This window comes from Schistocerca cancellata, chromosome 10 (genome assembly GCF_023864275.1).
Source record: "Schistocerca cancellata isolate TAMUIC-IGC-003103 chromosome 10, iqSchCanc2.1, whole genome shotgun sequence".
NCBI lineage: Eukaryota > Metazoa > Arthropoda > Insecta > Orthoptera > Acrididae > Schistocerca > Schistocerca cancellata.
The window spans coordinates 163,838,783-163,863,018 of NC_064635.1; the positions used below are offsets into that span (position 1 = coordinate 163,838,783).

The 24,236-nt window shown below is 40.8% G+C and overlaps 1 protein-coding gene across 1 annotated transcript in view; it reads right to left on the reverse strand.

Moving 5' to 3' along the window:
• Positions 1 to 861: 861 nt before the first annotated feature.
• Positions 862 to 24,236, reverse strand: part of LOC126106219 (uncharacterized) — a 165,669-nt gene continuing 142,294 nt past the window's right edge. The window contains exons 6-8 of the mRNA XM_049912449.1: positions 24,056 to 24,160; positions 1,815 to 2,051; positions 862 to 1,038 (exon numbers count right to left, since the gene is read on the reverse strand). Coding sequence (XP_049768406.1) covers positions 862 to 1,038; positions 1,815 to 2,051; positions 24,056 to 24,160 — 519 coding nt within the window. The remainder of the gene's footprint in view (positions 1,039 to 1,814; positions 2,052 to 24,055; positions 24,161 to 24,236) is intronic.

Below are 24,236 nucleotides of genomic sequence, written 5' to 3' on the forward strand. Positions count from 1 at the left end.
ACAATGATTCCTCACTCCACACAATGTTTTTCCACTGTTCAATTATTCAATGTTTATGCTCCTTACACCAAGTGAGGTGTCGTTCGGCATTTACCTGCATGATGTGTGGCTTATGAGCAGCCACTTGACCATGAAATCCCAGTTTTCTCACCTCCTGCCTAACTGTCATAGTACTTGTAGTGGATCCTGATGCAGTTTGGAATTCTTGTGTGGTAGTCTGGATAGATGTCTGCCTATTACACATCACGACGCGGTCTCTGTCAGTCAAGAGACAAGGTCAGTCTGTACGCTTTTGTGCTGTACATGTCCCTTCACATTTCCACTTCACTATCACATTGGAAACAGTGGGCCTAGGGATGTTACGGAGTGTGGAAATCACTCATACAGACGTATGACACAAGTGACGCCCAATCACCTGGCCACGATTGAAGTCCGTGAGTTCCGCAGATTGCCCCATTCTGCTCTCTCACGTTGTCTAATGACCACTGAGGTCGCTGATATGGAGTACCTGGCAACAGGTGGCAGCACAATGCACCTAATATGAAGAATGTATGGTTTTGGGGTGTCCATATACTTTTGATCACATAGTGTATGTTGAACCAGTAAGAACTCTCTTTTTTTTCAATACAACTCCAACACACACATGCTTGCACACAGCTTTCTGGCCACCCAACCATCAAAACACACACACACACACACACACACACACACACACACACACACACACACACAGAGAGAGAGAGAGAGAGAGAGAGAGAGAAAGAGAGAGAGAGAGAGAGACATTAGCTTTATTGTTGACCAGAGGTGTAAGGTGTGAAGGTGTGATGTGGACGTAGTACCTGGTGGTCGTGGCCAGCCGGCTTAGAGCCCGTAGTCGAACGACTCCCACTCGCTGAAGCGCGAGTCCTGCTTCTGCAGCAGCCGCTGCTGGCACGCTTCCAGGTAAGAGTCCTGGATACGGTACATTCCAGAGTTCGCCTGGAACATCAGTGTCTCCAGGATGCGCTCATTCTTGATCGCCTTGCTGGGCAGAACGATCTGTTAAATGAAAGCCATTATGCAGTTTTCGTCATGCATTAATATCCTTCCCCCACTGGTTGTTATCACTAGGTAGCAATCTTGTACAGTCTTTATTTTGCAGCTTGAGGTGTACAAGTATCAATGTTTCAAATAACAAGAAAAATACATACTAACAATATTTACTGTGTAATAGGAAATTGAAATATTATGAATTTGTGATCAGACCAGAAATACTGTATGAAGTGAAAACTCTTAATGCTAAGAAAAATGCTAGGACCCAAAAACAGCAGTGAATCAGAATACTTATTAAGGCCTAATACAGAGCTTTACCTGAAAGTAGAAAAGCTAACAGACATAACGAGAAAAATAAAATTAAAATTCTACGGATGCATAGTCTGGATAAAAAATTACAGTATAACTAGACAAATCTTTTGCTTACTAAGCAATTACAAATCCAAATTAACATGACTCGGAGGAGTAGGAAGTGATGTTGAAAATGTGGGAGTCAACACGGACACAATAAGAAACAAAACAGATATTCAGGGGAGGAAAAAAATCAAAAACTGGAAGAATGTAGATGCAGAAAGAGAAGCAGCAACATTCTCAAAGAACGAAAGCAGTGTGGGCCCAAAGGAAACTGCAGTTGCAAATAAAGAAGCAGAAACAGTGGCTATTTATCGCACCCTCCGGAAGGATTATTTGGAATAAGAAAAATACTTGTTTAATACGTGTGCCCTCTGACGGACATCCACTGGCAGTGCGTGAGGCAGGCTAGTGAAGGCAGCTGTCCTGACCTTGATGAGCTCCTGCGGAGAGATGCGGTACAGCTTGAGGTCCCTAGCGAGGCGCTCCATGATGCACTTGAACTCGAGCTTGGCATCCATCTTGGAGGAGGTCTTGGTGCGGATCTTGTTGCGCGCCCAGCCCAGCATCGCCTCGAACTTGCGCACCTCGGGGATCTCCAGGTTGCGGCACATGATCATCTGCACCATCGACTCGGACAGCATCATGAAGTCTTGCACTTGGAACAGCTGCGCACAGAGGGTCCTTACTGTTGTTGAGTTTAGGACTGTCCAAAAGCACTGTTACTGGCACTATTGGGTATTTGAATTATAAAGCACTACAATAGACTAAAAAGAAATTATATTGACCGATGGAATGAAAGGAAGCATTTTTTAAAGGAGGATCGAGAACAGACTGTGGAAGTTACAGTCTCTTAAATACAGCATACAAAGTATATGCAAAGGTAACAGTAAATCCGATGAGAACCGTTGAAGACAGCATATTACTCAAAGAACACACAGGTTTCCAAAAAGAAGATAGTGCTCAGATAACATTTTTGCATTAAAACAAGTGACACAAAAAAGTAGAGAATACAATGTAGAAATCTACATAGTCTTTATAGACTACAGCAAAGATTTTAATAATATTTACACAGGAAAACTATTGACATTATGGAAAAAAGAGGAATACCACTACATCTGATTGAAGTTACCCAAAATAGAAGGGCATGATGAAAAATAATTCTTCAAAATTTCTTAAGTGAAAGAGCTTAAGGCTTTCTAAATAAAACACACTTTATTAACATTATACATATTTGTTCTTCATGTCTCCAAATTTACTTCTCATCATACTCACCTTGGTGATCAACAAATTTCTCCCAGCAAGAGATGAATTTGTTGATACCATCATTGTAGGATGTTGCACTTTGTTGATGGAGCCACAACATCAACTCTGCCTGCACTGCTTCATCGTTATCAAAGTGAAGTCCTCAAATGTGTTCTTTAAGTTTCGGAAACATGAAAACTGTATGGGGCCGAGATGGGACTGTACGGAGGATGATCAATGACAGTGAACACGAGGCATCACATTGTTGCATGTGTCATAGTGCTTATCTGTTTTCTCGTATTGTCATGCTGAAGGAGAAGGAGCTCCATGAATAGACAAACTCTTCAAATTCAAAACTCAGGTATAGGTTTGTCACCCACCAACACAATTACATTAAGCACTGTTGCATTACATGCTACAATTCAGAACTGTTTAGTGACAGAGGGTTGCAGCGAAGGCAGAAAGTTGAGCAAGTAATATGTATGACATGAAACCAAACCGTGAGATCATCAATACAGCTGCTCAGGTAAGGCATGGAGTGGATCCATCTGTGCTGGCATGGAGAGTACACCTGAACAGGTGGGCTTGCTCCACACCAACAGTTCCTACAGTCATTGTGGAATGTAAGATCTGAGGATGATTTCTTAGAAGATAGAAATAGGTCATCTGAAAATAAAAATAAACAACTTAAATGTGATCACAAGTGTGAGTGTTGAAATAAGTTATAATATTGGGTTTTATTACTCAAAAAAGTCTTTGAGCCATTGACATACCTGAGCCACTTTATCAAATCTGCCTTTGCCCTTCAGCCTGGTTCATAGGACTTTATGCAAGAAAAGGGTAAGGTGAAGTTCACATGAGCAATGCTTTCTAAATGTGTGTAGATTTGTGGATAGAAGCTTTTCTGTAGTAAACTGACATCAAGGACATTGGTCTGCAATTTTTTATTCTATTCTTTTAACCTTCTTATATATGACAGTTGCCTGTGCTTTTTTGCAGTCACTTGGGACTCTGCTAAGCAAATGTTATCATTTGAAATGTGTTGTGGAATGTTTTGCCTTTCTGTTCTGTGATGTCCTGTGCAAGTAAACATTTATAAGTGAGAAGCTGGGGACTTATGTACGTGAGACTGGCAACTGTTGTAGCCAAGAGTGACTTCCAGAAAATGTGGGGATACACACAATTTACCAGCTGTCATTTTATCTGCAACTGTAAATATACCAGTATATAGGTATGTTTCAAGGAGGACAACACGATTTATACAGAGGCTGTTCAGTTAAAAAAAATATTTTTATCTGAGTCTGCACTACCAGTGGTTTCAGGATTTGTCAGTTTCACATGGATTACAACACCCTTACACTAATTGCTTATAAGGATGTATGATATCACACCCTCAATGGATGACGATAAAACAAAAAAAATTATGATTACATATATCACAGAATATGAAGCAGAGGAAGCAAAACATTCATCCAGAAACTTAAATAATTAATAAGTATCGAAATTTGTGCAATATTATTTGGGATATGAGGTCAGTCGAGGGATGATAAATAGATAATGCTAAATGCAAATGAGCATATGGCATTGTTGGCAGGGAGACCCCTGTTTGGGGAAGTTCAGCCACCGAGTGCAAGTCTTATTTCATTTGATGCCACACTGGGCAACTTGTGCGCTGGTGATGAGGATGAAATGATGATGACGACAGCACAACACCCAGTCCATGAGTGGAGAAAATCCTCAACCCAATCAGGAATTGAACCTGGGTCCACATGCATGGGAGGCAATCAAGTTACCACCCAGCTAAGCAGGCGGACATAGATAATGCTGATACACAGGTGCAGAGTTATCTTCCCTTATTTTTATAATCAGTACCAAGTTGCATTAAAACTTTCCGAATTATCACCTAGATAGCAATATCTTTGTATAAACTTCATCAGTTTCACACACAGAGCTACCCCAGCAAGGTGAAGTTGCCCCTCAGAAACCAGTGGCAACTTAACATTCAAGAGCGCTCCTGCAAAACGTACAATTACAATATTCGTGAAAAAGGAGTGAAACTTTGCCCTGTCAACTGGTTTTGCTGGAAGCAGAGGCTTTAAGTAGCACTCAAGGTGTGCCATGGGCCTCCCTTTTTGGTCATTACTAGAGAAGATAAGGTTGTTTTTTGTGATAGGTAGACTACACATGGGCTGACAATTTAGGTGCCATGAATTAGACATTTTTGTAAGTTCTCAGAGGCTCAGAAATTTAGGGAAGTTCGCCAATTTTCAATGAGGACACCATTAAAGCATCTTGTTGCTCACTACTCACAACAAATCAATCAATAGTTGTTATGATAACATTTCTAAAGTATGTCAGAGTCCTAACCATGAGATCATCAATGCCGCTACTGAGGTAAGACTGCGATTGTATTATCCCTCTCATGCTCACTATTATTCTCTTGTGTATTTTAACATTTTGTGTGTGTCATTTTTCTCCTGTTGATTGAACAGTGACTGTTGGTGCAGCATGCTATGAGAGAGGAATCGTTTAAGCAAACTTTTCCACAGTGTTACCTCATTAACTGATCAAGTGAGTTTCTTTTACCTGTATCTGGTGACTTTATTCAGTTTATGTATTTCTTTGAGGTTATCCATGTATCTTATTTACATAGCACTGTAACCTCCCTGTCTGTCCTTAAATGAAGACCACCACAGAAAAGGGGTTAAATCCACTTCTAAGTAAAAAGTGATTTTATGCTTTATTCATGTAGCTTAAATTTTGTGTATTATAGTCCACAGATGCTTTATGGGAAAAAAGTGATTTTTCACATGAATATTGGTTGTTTCAGTGTACAAGGTTAGGGGAAAGGAGGCAAGTCCACCGCCTATTGTGAGGAAAAAAGAGGCACCCAAGTAATTTGCTTTATCACATTAAAAGAGTTTTTTTGTGTACTGTTAGCAAAGCTGAACTTGAATAAATATATAGTTGCTTTATTTAAGACTGCAAACTTTTGTGGTAGTTGTCAATGAAGGCAAAATATCCTACAGTACAATTGGGAAAAGAAGATCTCTGACAGGTGGCAGCACTATTGCCAGTCTTCAACTGTGAAGCCCAAACAACTGCAGGTGAAAACTAATTGTCTAGAACAATGACAAAATGAGGTGTTGCCATATAACCCAGTCAACAAAGACCGAGAAAGATTGAATAGTGGCAAAATTCATGTAGTTACAAATTTTTGTGCAGTGGTAGGAGGAGCTGTGTGGGCAATATACCAAAAATCCTGACCAATTTGGTTTGAGCGTGGGGGTGGGCAGCAGGGGCCATTTAAAGGTAGCTTTTCCTTGTTTTTCTTGAATACTCAAAAACAGCACCATCTAGTAAAAATGTTTCCCAGTACAAAATTAAATCACATTGTATTTCCTACAAAAAGAAGGTGCTATTCAGCTTTTCTCTAGAACCGACAGTTTCTACGTTGCAGGATATGCAGATTATTAAAAATAATTTTAATGGTATAAAATTAATGTTTATTGTTAAATGAAGTGGGTTAAGAACTAATGTTATATGTGTATACCACATGTAAGTGCAGTAGGACCATAAAAGGGATACATTGTATTCTGGAGGTATAACAGGGTTGAGAGGGGTTGAGGGTAAAAGCGGATAGAAGGTAGGTTGCCAGATTGTGGTCATACACTCCCTGCCTACATACAGGTGCAAGCTGAAGTGCAAGCAGGTGATTCTTGCTTCTCTCTACCCTATTATGTCAGAAGAAATGACTACAATGTATGTCACAAAGTTATACTACCCTTCCACAGCTTGCTTTATAGATCACTGGGAATGCAGTGCACTGACACGCCCAAGGGTTTTCAGATCCAAAAAGGGTGTTAGCACTACATGGAATATAAATCTGAGTTACTAATAATACTAATTCAAGAAACAGTTAAGGACATATTCTATACAAGTATTTATTTAAAAAAAAAATCCTTCATTGAGCCCATGTTTGTGTAGTACAGTTATTTTCAGTTTATTGAGTACTTACTTTTAATTACTAAGTGAGATCTTATGTAAAATGCATTCCTATAAACAATGACTCAAATGTGATTACTTGGTAAGAGTGACATCAGCAACTCAAGTGGTGGAAGAGGAAAAGGAATTGGAGAGGTAAATGTGGCATGTTGCTGCTGTCCATCATTGACAGAGTACTGTAAAACCATGTAGCTGTGTTGTAGCCACTTGGTGGTGAATTAATGAATGCACAGAAAGTTGCTGCTCCTCTCTTACCATTAATTGTGTAAATCTCTTCCATTCAGGAATAACTGGAAATTGTAGAGTTGGTTACATTGAGTGGAACCACTTACCCACATCCACAGTATGTCTCGCAAGGTGGGTTTCAAAATTTCTGATGGAATGGGACCAATCATGTTCAAGTCTAGAATACTAATGTGCTGTAAGCACTGTTTGATTTATACTGAAATATTTGAAATTCTATAACAGCTACTGCCTACTTGTGTCGGAGAGAGAGAGAGTTTAAATCTCTGGACCTCTTCTGATATTGCATCTGATGCATCACCAAGATAAAGCTTGGTGATGCATTTGATACTCTCCATGCTATGAAAAATATTCCAACCAGTGATGGTGGAGACAATAAAATCCATTTTGCAGACTACATACTAACAGCATGTTATTATTGGGATAGGCACTTGAATGTGGTAGATAGTTAACTGTTAGAGCTGTTCAACATTTTTAGATAATAGTTCACTTAACATCTGCAAATAAGTACCCATTTAATAAATTGAAAATAGCTCCACAAGATAAACATGAGTTCAGTGAAGTTATTTTCTCTACTCATAAAAGAAAACAGGATAGGAAATATTGAGTATGCATAGCCTATCAGTAAACTGACAAAGGAGCAGGATTCATGGTAAGGATAGTTGCCTGTCCCTGAAGAATGCTACAGCACCTGTAAAGGATGACTAAGAATCAATTTCCCCTCTAGCAGTGTAGAACAATGTACAGAGATTTACATAGAATCTGTCTACATGGATTCCTTGCATTACTATTATTAGTAGCTGTTATTTGTATTCCATGGAGTGCTAAAGCACTTTGTGAAAAATAAACATCCCCTGAGATGTCTGTGCACTGCATCACAGTAATTTGTAAAGAAAGCTGTGGAAGATTCAGCACAGGTTTGTGGAAACATCTTGTAGTTAATTCTTTTGATGTAGTGGGATAAAGAGAATGGAAATCACCTGCTTGCTCTTCAGTTTGTAGACATATGAAGGAGGGAAGTGCACAATCCAGCAACCTCCCTTCCCCCACACATCTACCTACCCCCCACTCCACCCTCTTACACCAACAGAACAGAATTTATCCCTTATTACATTTCTGTTGGTCTTAGCTGTGGTACACCACAGTTAATATTTGTTCTTAACTCACTTAATTTAACAATAAACATTCTTTTAATACAAGTAAAACATTATTTTTAATAATCTGCAATTATTATATCCCTTGGAACACAGAAAATATCAAGACTAGAAAAAAGCTGAATAGTATCTTTTTTGTTGGAAATGTAATACAGTTCAATTTTGTACAGGGAAATATTTTTGATAGCTGGTACAGTTATAGAGTTATTCAATACAAACTAAAGATGATATTTTTAAATCACTCACCCCCCTCCACCCAGACGCTCACGCCCTCCCAGTCAACATTTTTAGTATGTTGGATGTTGCTCATGGCACTCCTTCCCGCCACTGTACAATTTTTTTTTGTGTTACCAGTCAGCTGAACACTTTTAGAGATTAGTGTCGCATGCCTGCACTTCTTATGAAATGGGTTTACTGGATGAACTTTTTCCGGCTACTATTATTTGTGGGCCACTGTCAAAAAGACCACATTTTTCAGTCAGAAGAAAATAAAAGACTTTTCCAGTTGCAAAATGTATGCACCTGATCAACTCCTCACTGTAGGGGTACATGTACATGTGTGGCTGTGACAAAGTGCATAAAGGCTGTACAAAAACATGTGTCAGAAACTTGAGGGATTTATTATTGACATTAAAATATTACAAAAAGCTCACGTGAACATGGTTCTAAAAATCCTTCATTAAAGAGATATGATAGGAATTCCCTATAGTGAATTCCAGATGTGTAATTTATATGAAATGTGATTTTCTACTCACTTTCTTGTTTACACTTGGTCATGGCATTTGTTTTGCCTTGTCTAATAATCATTTATTCTGTTGTAGAGTCATTCTTTGCTAAAAAAACCTGTCTCATTTAATCCTTGCATGCTTCGAAGGGAATATGTTGCTAAAAAAAAACCTACCTCATTTAATCCTTGCACCCTTTGAAGGGAATACTTTAACACCTTTCCTTTTTCCTTCTCACAGTTCTCCTAGCACTGGTTGGCGGAGTTTCATCCACAGCACAAAGAACATATTCTTCAGGCTCAGGCACTCGTACGTCACGTGGTCTCCCACCATCTTCAACTCTCTTCTCAAATGAGGCTGTCTCTCGCAAATATTAGTGTTCTTGCACAAGCCAACTGCCTTCCAGGATAATGTTCACATAAAATTGCTGTGCTGCATCTGCTGTCTCATCTGCTAGGCCATATACATAGAACAAATCCATCATTTAAGACACTGAATATGTCATTGTGGAATGTTATGATGAAAGTTCTCTAAAACAGAACAAATGGCAATCAGACAAAACAAAACAAATGACATGACCACCTGCAAATAAGTAAGTGAAAGTGGACATTTGAGGCAAATTACACAACAAAGGTGAGTCAACAAAAGTAATTTCTGTCATAGCTCTCTAATGAAGGATTTTCAGACCCATGTTCATATGAACTTTTTGTAATGTTTTGATGTCAAGAATAGATCCTTACAGTTTCTGACACTCGTTTTTGTACACCCTGTATGGATGAAATTAGAAGGACAGTAAAAGAATGTATTAAAGAGAATGAATGCATACACCTTCAAAATAAAGTATGAACATTAGGAGAATTGTGGGCAGTATACAGCCTAAAATGCAATATTTATAGAAGGACATTTGAGAAGCATTTTGAGATTTTTATGTACAAAAGAAATTTCAGGAGAGATTACTGCTGTAGGCTTCCAGAGTCATCCCTCCAGCCATCAAGGAAATAAAGACACAGCCACTGTGTGCAAAGAATACAGACAATGATCAGAAACCAACTCTGCAACACAGCTATAATATTTCGGTAAACATTCCCCTTCTCTTGCTCTGCCCGTTTAGATAGCTATAGAATGAGTAACTGGAAAGATTTCACCATGTAATACAATTTTACTGATGAAGTGTGGGAAAACATCTTCATATAATAGAATGCAACACTGATCTATAACAGTGTTCAGGTAAACAGGCACACCAGAAGATCACAAAGAAGATCTCAGCAGAGAGATAGACATTGTGTAAGAGGAAATCCGAAGAGGACGATGATGTGGCATAACAACCAGGAGGATTTTCTTTTCATTTGTTTCACTCTCCACTTCTGAACTGATGTTAACTGATATGCTCAGTTTCATTGTGTTTGTTATTGATTCAGCAGCACTGTACACTGTGTTTCTGTTTAGAGCAATACTTCTATTACAGAGTCTTGGTGACCAGCAGAAGATATTCCTTTGACTACTTTTCCTGTAAGATGATGTAGGAGGACACTTCAGCCATGACCATTGAAAACGTATGTACATTTACAAATTGTACTAAAAAAGTGAGTCACACAGAATGTTAAAAGGCTGAGGGCCCTGTCATGTGAGCGAGATAAACCTTTCAGATGCAAACTGCAGTGTCTGATGGTATTCAAGCCTCATAAAGATCAAAGATAACAGCTTTACTAGCATAGACATCTATCTAACTTATCAGTCATTGATTAACGACAGGCCTCTGGTCTCGTTTTATCTTGTTTCACCCAGATCCCAAGTCACTTTGTAGCACACAGCCAGTTTAGAAAAGGCAGTTGCAAGACTTGATTGTGAATATGACAGTGTGCTGGTAAATGAGGGTCAGGCGAGAACCTACACGCAAGACACTAGATGCACGATGATGGCTTGCCACCCTAGGCATGGAGGCTGAGCATAACACTGGTCCTACATGCTCCAATGGGCAGCTCAAACTCGTTATGCAGGGGAGCATCTGTGGCATTCTGATGTATAGGTCCTACTGACCCATTGGCCTGGCACCCCTACTTCAAGTTCAACTGCACTTAAGTTTTATGAGACTTGGAGCAGGCATGAGCTGTATGTCTCCATACTGGGTCACTTTAGACAGCTAGTTGTCAGTCCCCACTGATGTGGTAGAAGGGAGTTTCAAACAATAAGTTACACAATATTACAGCAAGCCAAGTAACTTTATTAAATGCTGTACAACAGTTCAAAGTGACACAAATACATGACACTATTTTTTGACATAGTTACCAAGTCTCTTCAAACAAGGTCAGAATGCTCTACCAGTCATTCAGTTCTTACACTATAGAAATCCATTCCTTGGTGATGGTGCTGCTGGAGAATCGATATGCAGAAGGACCTCATCGTTGTGATACCACCATCCCCCGTTCCCCCCCAAGACATGCTTTCTGCTGAAAAGATGGAAGTAGCTTGATGTAAGATCTGGACTTTCAGATCATCATCATCTGCATCTATACAACCTTGGTCAAATTGTTGGCATCATTTCACTATGCAGGACACAACATTACTTTTAGTCCACGTACCACTAGAACTTCATGATGAATCTGTGTGCAATTTAGAGGTGTCACTCATAAGAACTGTACTGCCCTGTGTACATCAACTTTGCAGTACATTTCTAATTGTTGTGCCTTGTCAGCTGCACATAGAAGAGCCATCTCTGCACAAAACCCAGATCATGTACTCTCTTCTGACAATGCACCACTAATCTTGCCCTATGGTCTTAATGTGGTGTGATATGTCTAACTTAATGAAATCAGTTAAGCTGTTAAGAATGGAACAAAAGGACCAGAAACCAAACTGCCGTTTTCACTTTCAGACTGACGATTCTCGGTCGCAACTGAGGTGTATCATAGCATACTGGAGAAAAGGAAGTCAGTGCCAGGGCACATCACACTAATAATGTGTAACACAGATTCTAGAATTGATAATAATCCCATTCAAAGAAGAAGTCACAGTTTTATAGGGGACAAAGCCACTGGTGTTATACAACTACCTCCTCAAACTTGTGTGTATAAGGTGTGGCATTCTGCTGCCAAAAGCTGGAAGGACGCTGAGCTGACATGATGAAAATCTGTGTCTGGTCACTGAATTTTGCCAGTACCAGATACCCAGTCCTGCTGCTGCTGCCAGGTTGTAACATTGTTGACACAGTGTGGTAAGAGGGCCAGGCTGCCGCAGTGGTGACACAGATTACACCGTGCTTGGTCCTGGCACTATGTCATTTCCATAGTCTGCACGATCAAAAGTGATGTCCCATCACAAAAGCACCATGATAAGCAGCCATGAACACCATCCACTCCAGTCATGCAGTATTTTTTGTCAATTGCATCCTAGCCTGAGGAGACCTCCTCATCATCACTCCATCCGATGAAGGCCGTCCAGTCTCAACTACTACTGCATGTTACCTGTACTAGCTACAGGCCTATAGGCTGCGCCTACTCCTGATGCTACCGGGAACAGAATGGGTTGTTCTACCATCTGGCAGCCCACTGCTGGCTAACGTCAGCCGACTCAGGGACGCCATCCAGAGGTTCTGTGTTCAATAACTGCACTTGAGGGTGCTTCGTTTCTGAACTACTGTCACTTGTTGTTGGTGGTCAACACTTCTGCGCCATAGATTGTGGGTAAGCTGCTGGTGCAGCTTTGGCCACAAGACCACAGACCCAAGTGACTCTGACTGCTGAAATCGGTGCACAGCCAGCGTGACACTGTTGTTGTGCTGACACGGCTCAGCTGCCGTCCAGATGACGCCTTTGGCTACTTGATGGTTTCTGCTAAATAAAGTTGTTATTATTCTCACTGCCTGTATGATTCCGCAATGAGGAACTGGTTCAGTCTTCCATACAGCAGCAATATCATAGCCTGTAATGAGGTCCACAACACTTGGGACCATCCTGATCCTGACACAATGATTAAACCCCTTGAAGCTACCATACTGCTGGAGTTCATTGTTACACTTCACCTACTGTACCAAATGGTTCCAGCAATTTTGTATGGGATTAAGAACAGACCAGTTAAGATATGATAAGATGAGTTAGTGTTCACCAAATGAGGAACGTATTCAGGGAGTCCTGTGACATTTGCTGTTGTCATCTTGGAAGATGGGAGTGTCAACAGCATATCGTGCAGGTATAAAGGAAGGTTGCCGAGGATATAAACATCCAGAAATCTGAATGAGTGGACCAGAGTGATGAAACGATAAAAGGCCTCCAAATATCACAGAACCAACTCTGGTCTGGACACACAGTGCAGGTCAATGCCTCATTGGGCCATTGGTGTACTCAATGCTTTGCATCATTTGAAAACACTAAGGTAGTGGGCCACAGTGCAGTTTCTCTGTTGTTTGGTCCAGTGACAACATGCAACTGTTCGTGATGCTGTGAATGGCAGTCTTTTGTGAGATATCTTTCTCCAAATGCCGATTGCAATGATTTTACTTTGCAGTGTCCCCTTGAAACTGAGATAGACCTGAATTCACTGATAATATAAATTCCTGTTGCATTTGAAACTGATTGTCATTGACAAGCCACGGTACTAGGCTCAGGTCCCTGTTGGTTAGGATGTTTTTACACCTATTGTTCTTACATCTTGTTACAGGGCTGCAGGTGGTGCGTTGTTACTTGTAGACATGTTAGACAGCCTTCACTGGTACACCGACAAATTGGGCAACTTCTTTCATGCTTCCAATCAGGACTGGTTGTTCAGTGGTAAAGTGTGTGCTTAGAAACCAAAAGGTCTCGTGATGAAATCCCAGTTGGGCACAGAAATCTTCACTCTGCCTTTAATCTAATCTTTACCCCACAGATGTGAGGAGTCAGCAGGTATGACAAGTGGTTAGTAATTCATTTCAACCCGCAGGTTCCCTTTTTCAAATTGGATAATGGGGTAGGTTAGGGAAAGGCAAGCCACTGAAGTGGTGTTTAATTGAAAGGCTAGTACTCAGTCTTTGAGCCACAAGCTACTACAATCATTATTATTCACAGTTCTAGAGAATGGAAAACACACGTTTGCAGACGCAAAATTTCTATTAAGTGGTTTAAGAAAGGAAATCAGTTCAGTAAGATTTGCTTGACGAAGGAACATCTTTGACAGTAATTAAGATGTGCCATTTTCTCCGTGTGGATTTAGAGAAGATACGAAAATGTAAAACACAAAGGTCAGACAGGGATTTGAATCCCTCCACTCTCCAATACAGATAGATTTGCTCCGCAACATTTTAAAAGAGATGGGCAAGGCGATTCTACATCTTAATCTACATTTATAATCCACAAGCCACTGTACACTGTACAGTGCATGGTGGAGGGTACATCTTACTAACATAACCAATTTTTTGTTCTATTCTAAGGATGTGCCGAGAGGAAAAAGTAACAGTCTAAATGCCTTTGTATGCACCCTAATCACCTTTTCATATTATTCTCATGGTCCCTACTTGAGTTATGCAACAATGACAGCACAATGGTGGCACAGTCTTCTTCGAAAACAAGTTGTCTAAATTTAGTCAATGGGATTTTGTGAGGCGTAAATTGTTTTTCTTCCAGAGATTCCCATTTAAGTTCCCTGAGAATTTCTGTCTCACTTTTGCATGGACTATGCAGATGGGTTACAATCCTTGCAATGTCTCTCTGAATTTGTTCAATGCCTGCTGTCATACCTAATCAATAAGGACTCCAAACACTGGAACAATAGAATGAGTTGCACAAGTGTCTTGCATGCCATTTCCTTTAAAAACGCATCACATTTTCCCAGAATACTTACAATAAATCTTAGTCTTCCATGTACATTTCCTAATTCAGATTTTATGTGTTTATCTCATTTCACATTACCACTAAATACATATATGATGTTCAAGACATTCATGACTACCCTTGTTCTCAGATACTGAAGGCTTTTTATCTTTTTTAACCCTTTGAGCACTCATACGTGAAACCCTGCTATGATCTACCTTTCCGCAGGGGCTGTGGACGACCTTAGCCGCTCTAGTGGTGTTTCCCATGGGTGCTGCAGACGGCATTCACCATCACAGCCTGGCCAGTACCTGTGTCCTAATGACAGCTTTTACTGTTTGCCAGTTCCACTACCTGTGGTCCTGCAGACGTCTATAGCTACTCAGCAGTATTTTCGTCAAATTTCACAGTCGGTGTTCGACATTAGTGTTAGCTGGTGCATGTCTGCATTTGCATTCTGCTTCTGTGATTTCAGTTAGCTTACTGCCTATTCATCAGGATTTTTAGAAAGTTATAACTTTTGAATTCCACAAACAAACAGCATGTCGGTATGGCTGCACAGAAGAAGAGATATTGGAGATACTCACAAGGAGTAACAGTGACAGTGAGTGTCGCATCTTCAATGACTGTAGTGATGATGATATTCTTCAGAAGAATCTGGTAGTAATACATGTCCACATACTTCACTTAGGTTAGTTCTTTTTCAGATACTGAAAGTGAAGACGAATCAATCCATAAAAGCCCACGCCTTAGCGACAAATTGGACTGGCAAAAGTGTGATTTCATTCCAGTACTGCATGCATTTGATGACTCATCTTCAGAACACAATTGCCAACTGGTGCCTGATTCGAGCATTCTCTCCTTTTTCATGTATTTCAGTCAGAAATTCTGTTGAAATTAGTAGCACTTGAAACAAAGCAATTCTACATTTTCACCATTGTAAATACGTCGGAATCAGTCCATTCTCAATAGTCTACCTGGAAAGACAGTGGTTTGAGGAACTGTATTGCTTCTCTTGTATTTAACTTCTCAAGGCCCGTGTTAAAAAGTTAAGAATAAGGAAATATTGCTCTAGAGATGTACCTCTGAGCACTCCAATTTTCAGCAAAGTTATGTCCCGTGACCATTTTATGTTACTTTTCAGAATGTCACATTTGAATGACAACTCTGCAATCATGGAGATGACAGTTTGTTTAAAATTAGGAAAATAATTTATACAGTTCCTGGCATTCCACAGTGTGTTTAATCCATACAAGAAGCTGTGTGCTGCTGAAAGTCTATTATGGTTCAAAGGTCGTTTATCTTTTAAACAATTCAGTCCTTCGAAATGAAGTAGATTTGGAATCAAGACATTTCTGTTGTGTGACTGTAAAACTGGATATGTTTTGGATTTCATTGCATGCTCAGGCACAACAACAGAAATTGAAGTCCATAATTTGGGAAAATCTGGCAATATAGTGGCATACTGTGAATGTCAACATACCCTGAATGTCGACAATGATAAGCAAGTCCAGATTTGTTCCTCTGGCACAACCATAGAGAGCAGCATGCAGCACTGTACGTAGCAACAGGCACAATTTGCCAAAGCTACAGAAGAAACTGAAACAGGGAGAAGCTGAATTTATGTCAATTGACAAAATGCTTGCTATCAAGTGGTGGGACAAGAGAGAAGTATTGATGTTGACTATCTGTAACACTACGGTATTGTGTGACAAGGGAAAGACAAACAGGAAGACTGGCAATAAAGTAATGAAGCCACAGATTGGTGAAAGGGAGAAAAATACGATCAGCAGATTTTCATTTATATCTGGTACAAAAACTTGTGGAAAAATTTCTATAGAAAGCATAAGATATAGGAAAGGAAGACACACTGATGACAAGAATCCTCTGCACTTTACTGGAAGGCACTTCCCAAATGTCTTTCCAAAGTGACCAGTTCAAGAAATGCAGACTGTGGCACAGATGTGCAGTCTGCTCGAAACAGAATGTGTGCCGAGAAATGAAATATGAATGCAAAACATGGAATGTATACTTGTGTGTTGTACCATGTTTTGAAACATACCACACAAAGAAGAACTGTTAGCCAAGTTGCTACATCTGGAAGATGAAATTAAGCCCTTACTTCTGAAAAAATTGCTTAAAAATAAAAAAAGACAAAAAGTGAAAAACAAGTACAAAAATTAAAAAAGAAAATCAACTTCGCCAAAACCTGGATGAGAAAGAAGGATGAGAAATATAACAATGCTAAATAAATAAATAATTAAAAACAAAAATAAATAGTTAAAAATACAGAACTATCTGAGTTTGATGAGCCTCTCCATATGAATTACTGTGCTCACAAACACCTTATGTATGAACATGTGAAACATACAATCTCTGCTGACAGACTGGATGCTTCAAATCCAAGACCATAATGAACAAAACAAATAAATAATTATTCATATCAATAATTTTAATTGTGAGTAATGAAAATCATGAAAATCACATAGAAAAAAGCTCTTTCAATATTTCTAGAATTTTCCAATTTTCTAGGCAACTTTTCCAAACTTTTCTTACATACAAACCTTGCCTTCACAATTACAAACACAACAAAAAAAGAATCTTCCAAATCTGTTACGCCATTTTTGAGTTTTGGTGAGACTAACACACAGCAGTTCATATATATGTTAATAAAAAAGTTAACTTCATTAGATGATGGTCAGTCAGTTGCACACACTTGCCTGTTTCTGAGGCACAAAAGGTCATTAGGAATTAAAGCTAACATTTAATTAGGTTGTGCAGAAACTGTAGTATTTCCTTATTGAATTCTTAAATGAAAGTTATACACCATCATTTATTTCTACTGTATAGTAACAAATACATACCGTATAAAAAGAATTAAGAAACTTTGACATTTTGGTTTAGAAGTTTCCCTAGGGATAGTTTATTGGGTTAATGAGCTCAAAATATAATGATTAGCTTTGAATGTGTTTCTTGGCATCCAGGCACTCCACTCGAAAGTTGTTTGGAGGCAAATTATAGCGCTAGTACAGACGAACGTCAATGTTTCATCATTATGGATTCTACAATGTTGACATGGTAAATTATGTCAAAAAAGCTGATAAACAAGTATCAACATGTGAAATAAAACTCATATGTATATCAACAACAACTAATTGCAAATGAAAGAAAGCCTTTCATGAGGAGTTACATGTTAGCAGGATAAGCTATTTCAGTGTACATTGTCTGTTAAGCAATTCATCTGCAGATTCAAAGCTATGGAATAAGTACCCAGGTACATGTGTTTACTTGTAATGTCTGTGACCAGACTCAGACTAACAGACAATCCTGACTGCCCTGGCCCCAGCAATACTCAGCACAGGGCAAGGTTGGCAGAACGAAGAGCTCAGGCGTGGACAGCAGGTCACGGAGGTGGCTATTAGTGTAGGTAAATGGACTAGGTGACCTTAAGGGCATGCTCGACATGGCCAGCCAGATGCGCAGCTGCAGCAGCCAGAGGATTAAATGAATTATCTTACACTTACTCATATTTAAAGAGAAATGGAAAATGTGTGAATACTATTGACCCTATAATGCCCAATTAGTTGATCAGAAAACCCTGATTGATTGGTCTTCAAACAAATCATTATTATTAAGATGGGTGTGAGGTACATGGAATGGAAGTTTATTTTATCTGATGTTGTAAGCATTGTAAAAAGATACGCACCATTTTTTCAAGGCAGTAGATGTTACTACAACATAATAAAGAAAGCACCCAGCTGAGAAATGTGAGAGCTTTGAAGCAATCTACCTGACAACTCATGTTAGTAACATACAGATCAGAACAATATGCTGATAAATAGAAAAACACAAATGAAGACACACCAGGTGAAGATCAGTCCGGATCCAGGAAAAGCTTTAAGTTGCCAGAAAAGAAAATCAGAAACAATTTTCAAAGTCGTTGGAAGAATTTACTGTAAACTACATACATGGAAGAGTAATCTATGGTACACTACATGATCAATACTGTGCGGATACCTCTTTGTAATACTGAATTGGAATGCTCCACTAGATATCACAGGAGGTGGACCCACCAATATAAAAGATGGCCAGAATACTGTTTGTCAGCATAGAATTAGTGACAGCAGAATGGGCCAGCCAGGAAAGCTCACTGATCTTGGACATGGTCTATACTCTGTTCATCATAAGAATAAACCTGATACAAACATTATGCCATGTATTCTTCTGCATTTGCTTGTATCTCATTGGATTTCATTTCACGCAGAGCGGAAGCCAAGCTGTGACCAGTACAGTCAAGTACGATCATAGGTAAATGTTTTATGCTGTGTTATATGGACACAGACTGAGCGATAATGTGGGACAACAGCTGTACCGGTGCGTAAAAATTTGACAGCACTGGCCACTCAGCGGTCCACCTAACCTGCAATGGTGTGAGCATTTGCAGCTCAGATGTAAAAAGAGACGGACAAAGAAACAATATGATGCCCCAAGTGTACTCCAAAGATTTCACCGTACTGTTGAATACTAGAGCCAATGAAGGTATTAATTACAGTCAGTCATCAGGTAATCTCTTAGCTCCTTCCTTATCCGAATCTGACAAATACATCTCAGTTCTGGGACTGTCATCTGCTACGTTGATAATGAGTCGATCAACAACAGAATCCACGAAGCCACCGAGGCACCACATTTTCTCCTCTTCTTTTATGAGGTGCTGTTCCTGAGTGCGTTAGTTCCAGTATGTCTGGCAGCTTAACAGTCTTGTTATTTCTCGGGCCAAATCCCTTAACTTGGTTCCAGATCAGTTCTGTAGGTTTCATATTGTAATGGTACAAGTGGCAAATGTAAAAATGCAGCATTTGTATGGTGTGCTCAATGCTGTGAAAATGATTGTTTTCCGTATTTCTAGAACAGTTATGTACGTCTGTGGTATAAAACAATGGACACAAGCCAAATACAGAGTATTTAGTTTTCCATTTTTGCCTTCAAAAATTAGACTGTCATGTTTTCCTGATTTAAGCAACCTTCATAAACAGTCTTTTATAAAATATCGACAACTAAGAATTTATATTTGAAATTAAAACAGAAATTTTGCGTGCAATATGTAATTAGAAACAAGGAGACAGGCATTGTTCATAAAAAATTATGATAAATGACTCATGCAAGAATTGAAAAAGCGAACAGTAGCCTGCAATTAATTATCAATCTACTACGCTATCGATACCACTATAAATACAATGTAAGTTGATGTCTCAACTGTATGTAATACCCAACGAAAAACTTCAAAGCTGATTATCTCTGTGAATTTATGAAAAACATTAAGAACAACCTATCTCTCAGAACTTTTTAACCCTGTTCCAAAGCCACGTTTCGCTGAGGAACAGTAAGCAGCCTCAGATATTTTCATACTGAGTATTAACAGTGTGACAATCAGAGCACAACAGTACAGAGGCTGTGACTCTACACAATTTTTGAAATAAAAGCTACATAGCTAAAGCATGATTAAGAAATATGTTGATGGCTGTTAATACATCTGAATATCTTAAAGTTTCATTTAATGTAACTTAGAAATAATACATCTCATACAAAGTAGGACTTACTTCCAAGAGCATAACAACAGTGTACGTGTGTTATGACTTCTGGACAATCATTGCGTTTGTGTTTTTTTACGTCAGATTTAATCTTATGATGAACAGACTAAAGCCAGTGGATGTCACACGAGTAACAAATCCATCAACAGACATTTGGTCTCATCTAAAGCTGCCTGACTGTTGGTGACCTGACTGTGAAGTGGAAACATGAAGAAACAACCACAGATAAACGACGACCGGGAAGACATCATATACCAATACACAGGGATGAGGAGCTTTAAGAAGTGTTGTAACCACGACCAGAATGGTCGCAAGCTGGCCGCGAATGAAGGCGCGGTGGGACAGAATAGGAGTGGCCTGCAAACAAACAAGATGGACAAACGGGAAAGGATGGACACACACAATGATAGACAACCGAGCAAGACACCAAGAACAGCAAACCGCAAGAAGCAACAGGGTCACAAGCGAAGGCCTCAAGAAATCAACAACGTCCACTCGGACACGGAAAGTAAACACGATGTCTGTAAGCGACATATCGAGAGACTCACATGAATCCCAGACTGCATCACTGAGTTTTTTTTTAAATTGTGATTTCGTTCTCCTACCCCATATGGGGAGGGGAGGGCTGTCAGCAGCAAAATCCACCGCTCTTCATCCGAGTGACATGACAAATAATACGAGAATAAAATGTACATATAAGGCGATAAAAAAGGGGTACATAAAACAGAGTAAGGGGAGATAATGGAAGTAAAAATACACTGATATGGAGACGTTCATGGGAGGACAACTAAAAAAGTCGACATAAAGTTAAAAAACACAGCTGGCGATTCTTAAAACACAAAGAAGACACTGAAGGCACACGCACAGGTGCCACAGTATTAACAACACTCCAGAACAACACACTTGGAGCACACACAATGAAGAATAAAACTGCCAGGTGGGACCTGCCGAGGGAGAGGCCGGAGAGGATGGAAAAGGAGGGGAGAGCAAGGTGCAGCAGGGGAGGTGGTGGGATGAAGAGAATAGGGGCATCAGCAGGTACACTAAGAGGCAGGAGACTGGTGGGGCAGGAGATGAAGAGGGAAGACAAGGCAGGAGGGAATGCAGAGACACTGAAAGGGAGCACAAGAGAGGGGGGGGGGAATAGGAGGGGCAAGCCACTCAGGAGAAGGGGGGAGGAGAGGGAGCCCTGAGGAGGAGGCAGGAAGATGGGGTTAGAGCTGGTACGAAGGGTAGATGTCAAGGCGAAGCTCATCATCCGGGAGGGGTAGATGGTGGAAGGTGTGGAGATGGAGAGAGGATGGGACACAACTGTAAAGGCGCGGCAACGGTCTGGGGGTGGAGAGGAAGGGAGACACCAGGGGGTGAGGGGGATCAATGTGGCAGACGATATATAGTGTGCGGATGTATTCGAGGAAAAAGAGAAGGTGGGGGAAGGGGATGAGGTCGTAGAGGACGCGTGTGGGGGGACGGAAAGCGGATGCGGAAGGCAAGGCGGAGCACATGGCGTTCAAGGATTTGGAGGGATTTATAGAACCTGGGAGGGGCGGATATCCAAGCCATGCTGGCATAACAGTAGATGAGGTGGATCAAGGATTTTTAGGTGTGAAGGATGGCGGAAGGATGCAGACCCCATGTTCGGCCGGACAGGAGTTTCAGGAGGTGGAGTCTGTTGTGAACTTTGTGTTGGGTGGTAAGGAGATGGGGAGTCCAGGTGAGGTGGCGGTCAAGGTTGAGGGCAAGGTATTTGAGGGTAGCAGTGAGGTGGATAGGATGGCCATAAATGGTGAGGTAGAAATCATGGGGACAGAAGGAGCAGGTGGAGTGGCCTATGATGATCGCCTGGGTCTTGGAGGGGTTGATACGGAGGAACCACTGGTTGCACCAAGCGGTGAATTGGCAAAGGTGGGTTTGGAGGGTACGTTGGGACCATTGAAGGGTAGGATATAGGGCTAGGAAGGCGGTGTCATCAGCAAACTGGAGGAGATGAACAGGCGAGGGAGGTTTGGGCGTATCAGCAGTGTACAGGAGATAGAGGAGAGGGGAAAGGACGGAGCCTTGGTGCGCACCGGCAGAGGGATAGAAAGTACGGGAGTTTGAATTGTGGTTAGTCACATAGGAAGGACGATGGGAGAGGAAGAAAGCAACGAGATGGACGAAGCTTATGGGGAGAGCACAGGTCTGGAGTTTGAAGAGGAGCCCGGGATGCCAGACTCGGTCATAGGCGTTCTGGAGGTCAAGGGAAACAAAGATAGCGGAGTGACAGGAGTTAAGTTGGAGGGAAAGAAGATTGGTAAGGTTAAGGAGATGGTCGTCGGCAGAGAAGGAAGGCTGGAAGCCACATTGGGTAAGGAGAAGGAGGTGGTGCTGGTTAAGGTGGCAGTGAATACGGTGCCTCACTGAGTGAGAGTCAGGTGCTTAAATCTTAAATACATGATAGGGTATGTTACTATTGGCTGCTGAGACCACGTGCTCCACAGTGGCGCCCTCACATTATACGTGGGCCAGGAGTCCACGCAGCTATGTCTTACGGCACGACGGCTGCATAGACCTCTATTAGTAATTGAGGTCTATGCCGTCTAGTGCACATTCGAAATCTGTGGCGCTCGGTACCAGAAGAAGGGTTGTAGTAAAAATCACATGAAATCAGTGGACAGAAACACTCATGAGTTCCAAAGTGCTACCAGCAGTCTGTCTAGTACAATGCTTGTGTGTAGGGAGTTAAAAGAATGAAGTACTGTGGTTGAGGAGCCACTCATGAGCCCCACATATCAGTAGCTAGTGCTAAGTGACACTTGTGATGGTACAAAGAGTGATGCCACTGGACAGCAGATGGCTGGAAAATAGTGATAAATCACACTATACACTGCAGCAATCCAATAAAGTGCTTGTGTTCGGTGAATGCCTGGAGAATGTTACCTGCCATCATGTGTAGTATGCACAGTGAAGCATGGAGGAGTCAGTGTTACAGCTTGGGGATATTTTTCACAGTTAGGTCGTGGTCCCCTTGTTGCGCTTAAGAAAATGCTAGATGTGGAAGGGCGTAAACATATATTACAGGCTTGTGTACTGCATACAGTAGAGGAACAGTCTGGGGATGGTGGTTGTCTGTATCAGCACTAGAGTGCATCCTGCAACGAATCAGCATTTGCGGGGTAATGGTTTGTGGACAATAACATTCCATAAATGGACTGACCTACCCAAGGGTCTCCATCTGAACCCAGCAGAACACCTTTGGCATGTGTTACAATGTTGACTTCAATCCGGGTCCCAGTGTCTAACATCACTACCTTTTCCAGTTTCCGCTCTTGTGGAAGAATGAGCCGCCACTCCTCCACAGACATTCAGACACCTCACTGTCTCTATTAAAGTTCAAGTCATCATAAGGATGAAGAGTGGAAACATCCTATATTAACGTCCAGTTATAGGTGCCCAGATACTTTTGGTTAGATAACACTGTGAAATCCAAATGGGAGCAAATAAACGCTAAATGAGGAAATAACTGTTCGTGGTAGGTAGGATGGAAAGTTAGTTACTTTGCTTATCAGAACATTTATTTAACTTCTAATGTAAAAGCAGGTCTGAAGAAAGTGGAAGAACATTTCAACATGAATGAATATCAAAGCTGTTTGTGGATGACAGACAGTACATCTTGTGAAAGGCTTGCTCTTTGTTAAACTGCTTGTGCTTGATGTTGCATGAATTTTGCAATTAAGAGTGGCTGCCTACTTTATTCTCAAATATTAGTACTGTGCAGGAAATTTGCGAAAGCATACTAAGTCGCTTCGTTCCTGTGGGTCATCTCTAAGACATTACTAATTTTGTGCGTCATCCATTCTACTGCAAATTGCAGTGGTTGGCAGATCTGCTGAAGTGCCTCCAACTGCCGATAGTGAATAGTGGTGACCACAGAATGGTGATAGACTACTCACCTGGTGCGCTCTGGTCTCCACGAAGGCAAGTATCATGTTGACCAGCTCTGACGCAGACGTGTACCGCCAGTAGTAGTTCTCCAGGGCGCACAGCATCACGCAAACCTGTTAGGGGAGGGATAGCCAGGTTAGACTGATGTCTCTCTGTTTCCTGGTGTCCATCCAGGTTCACCATTCTATG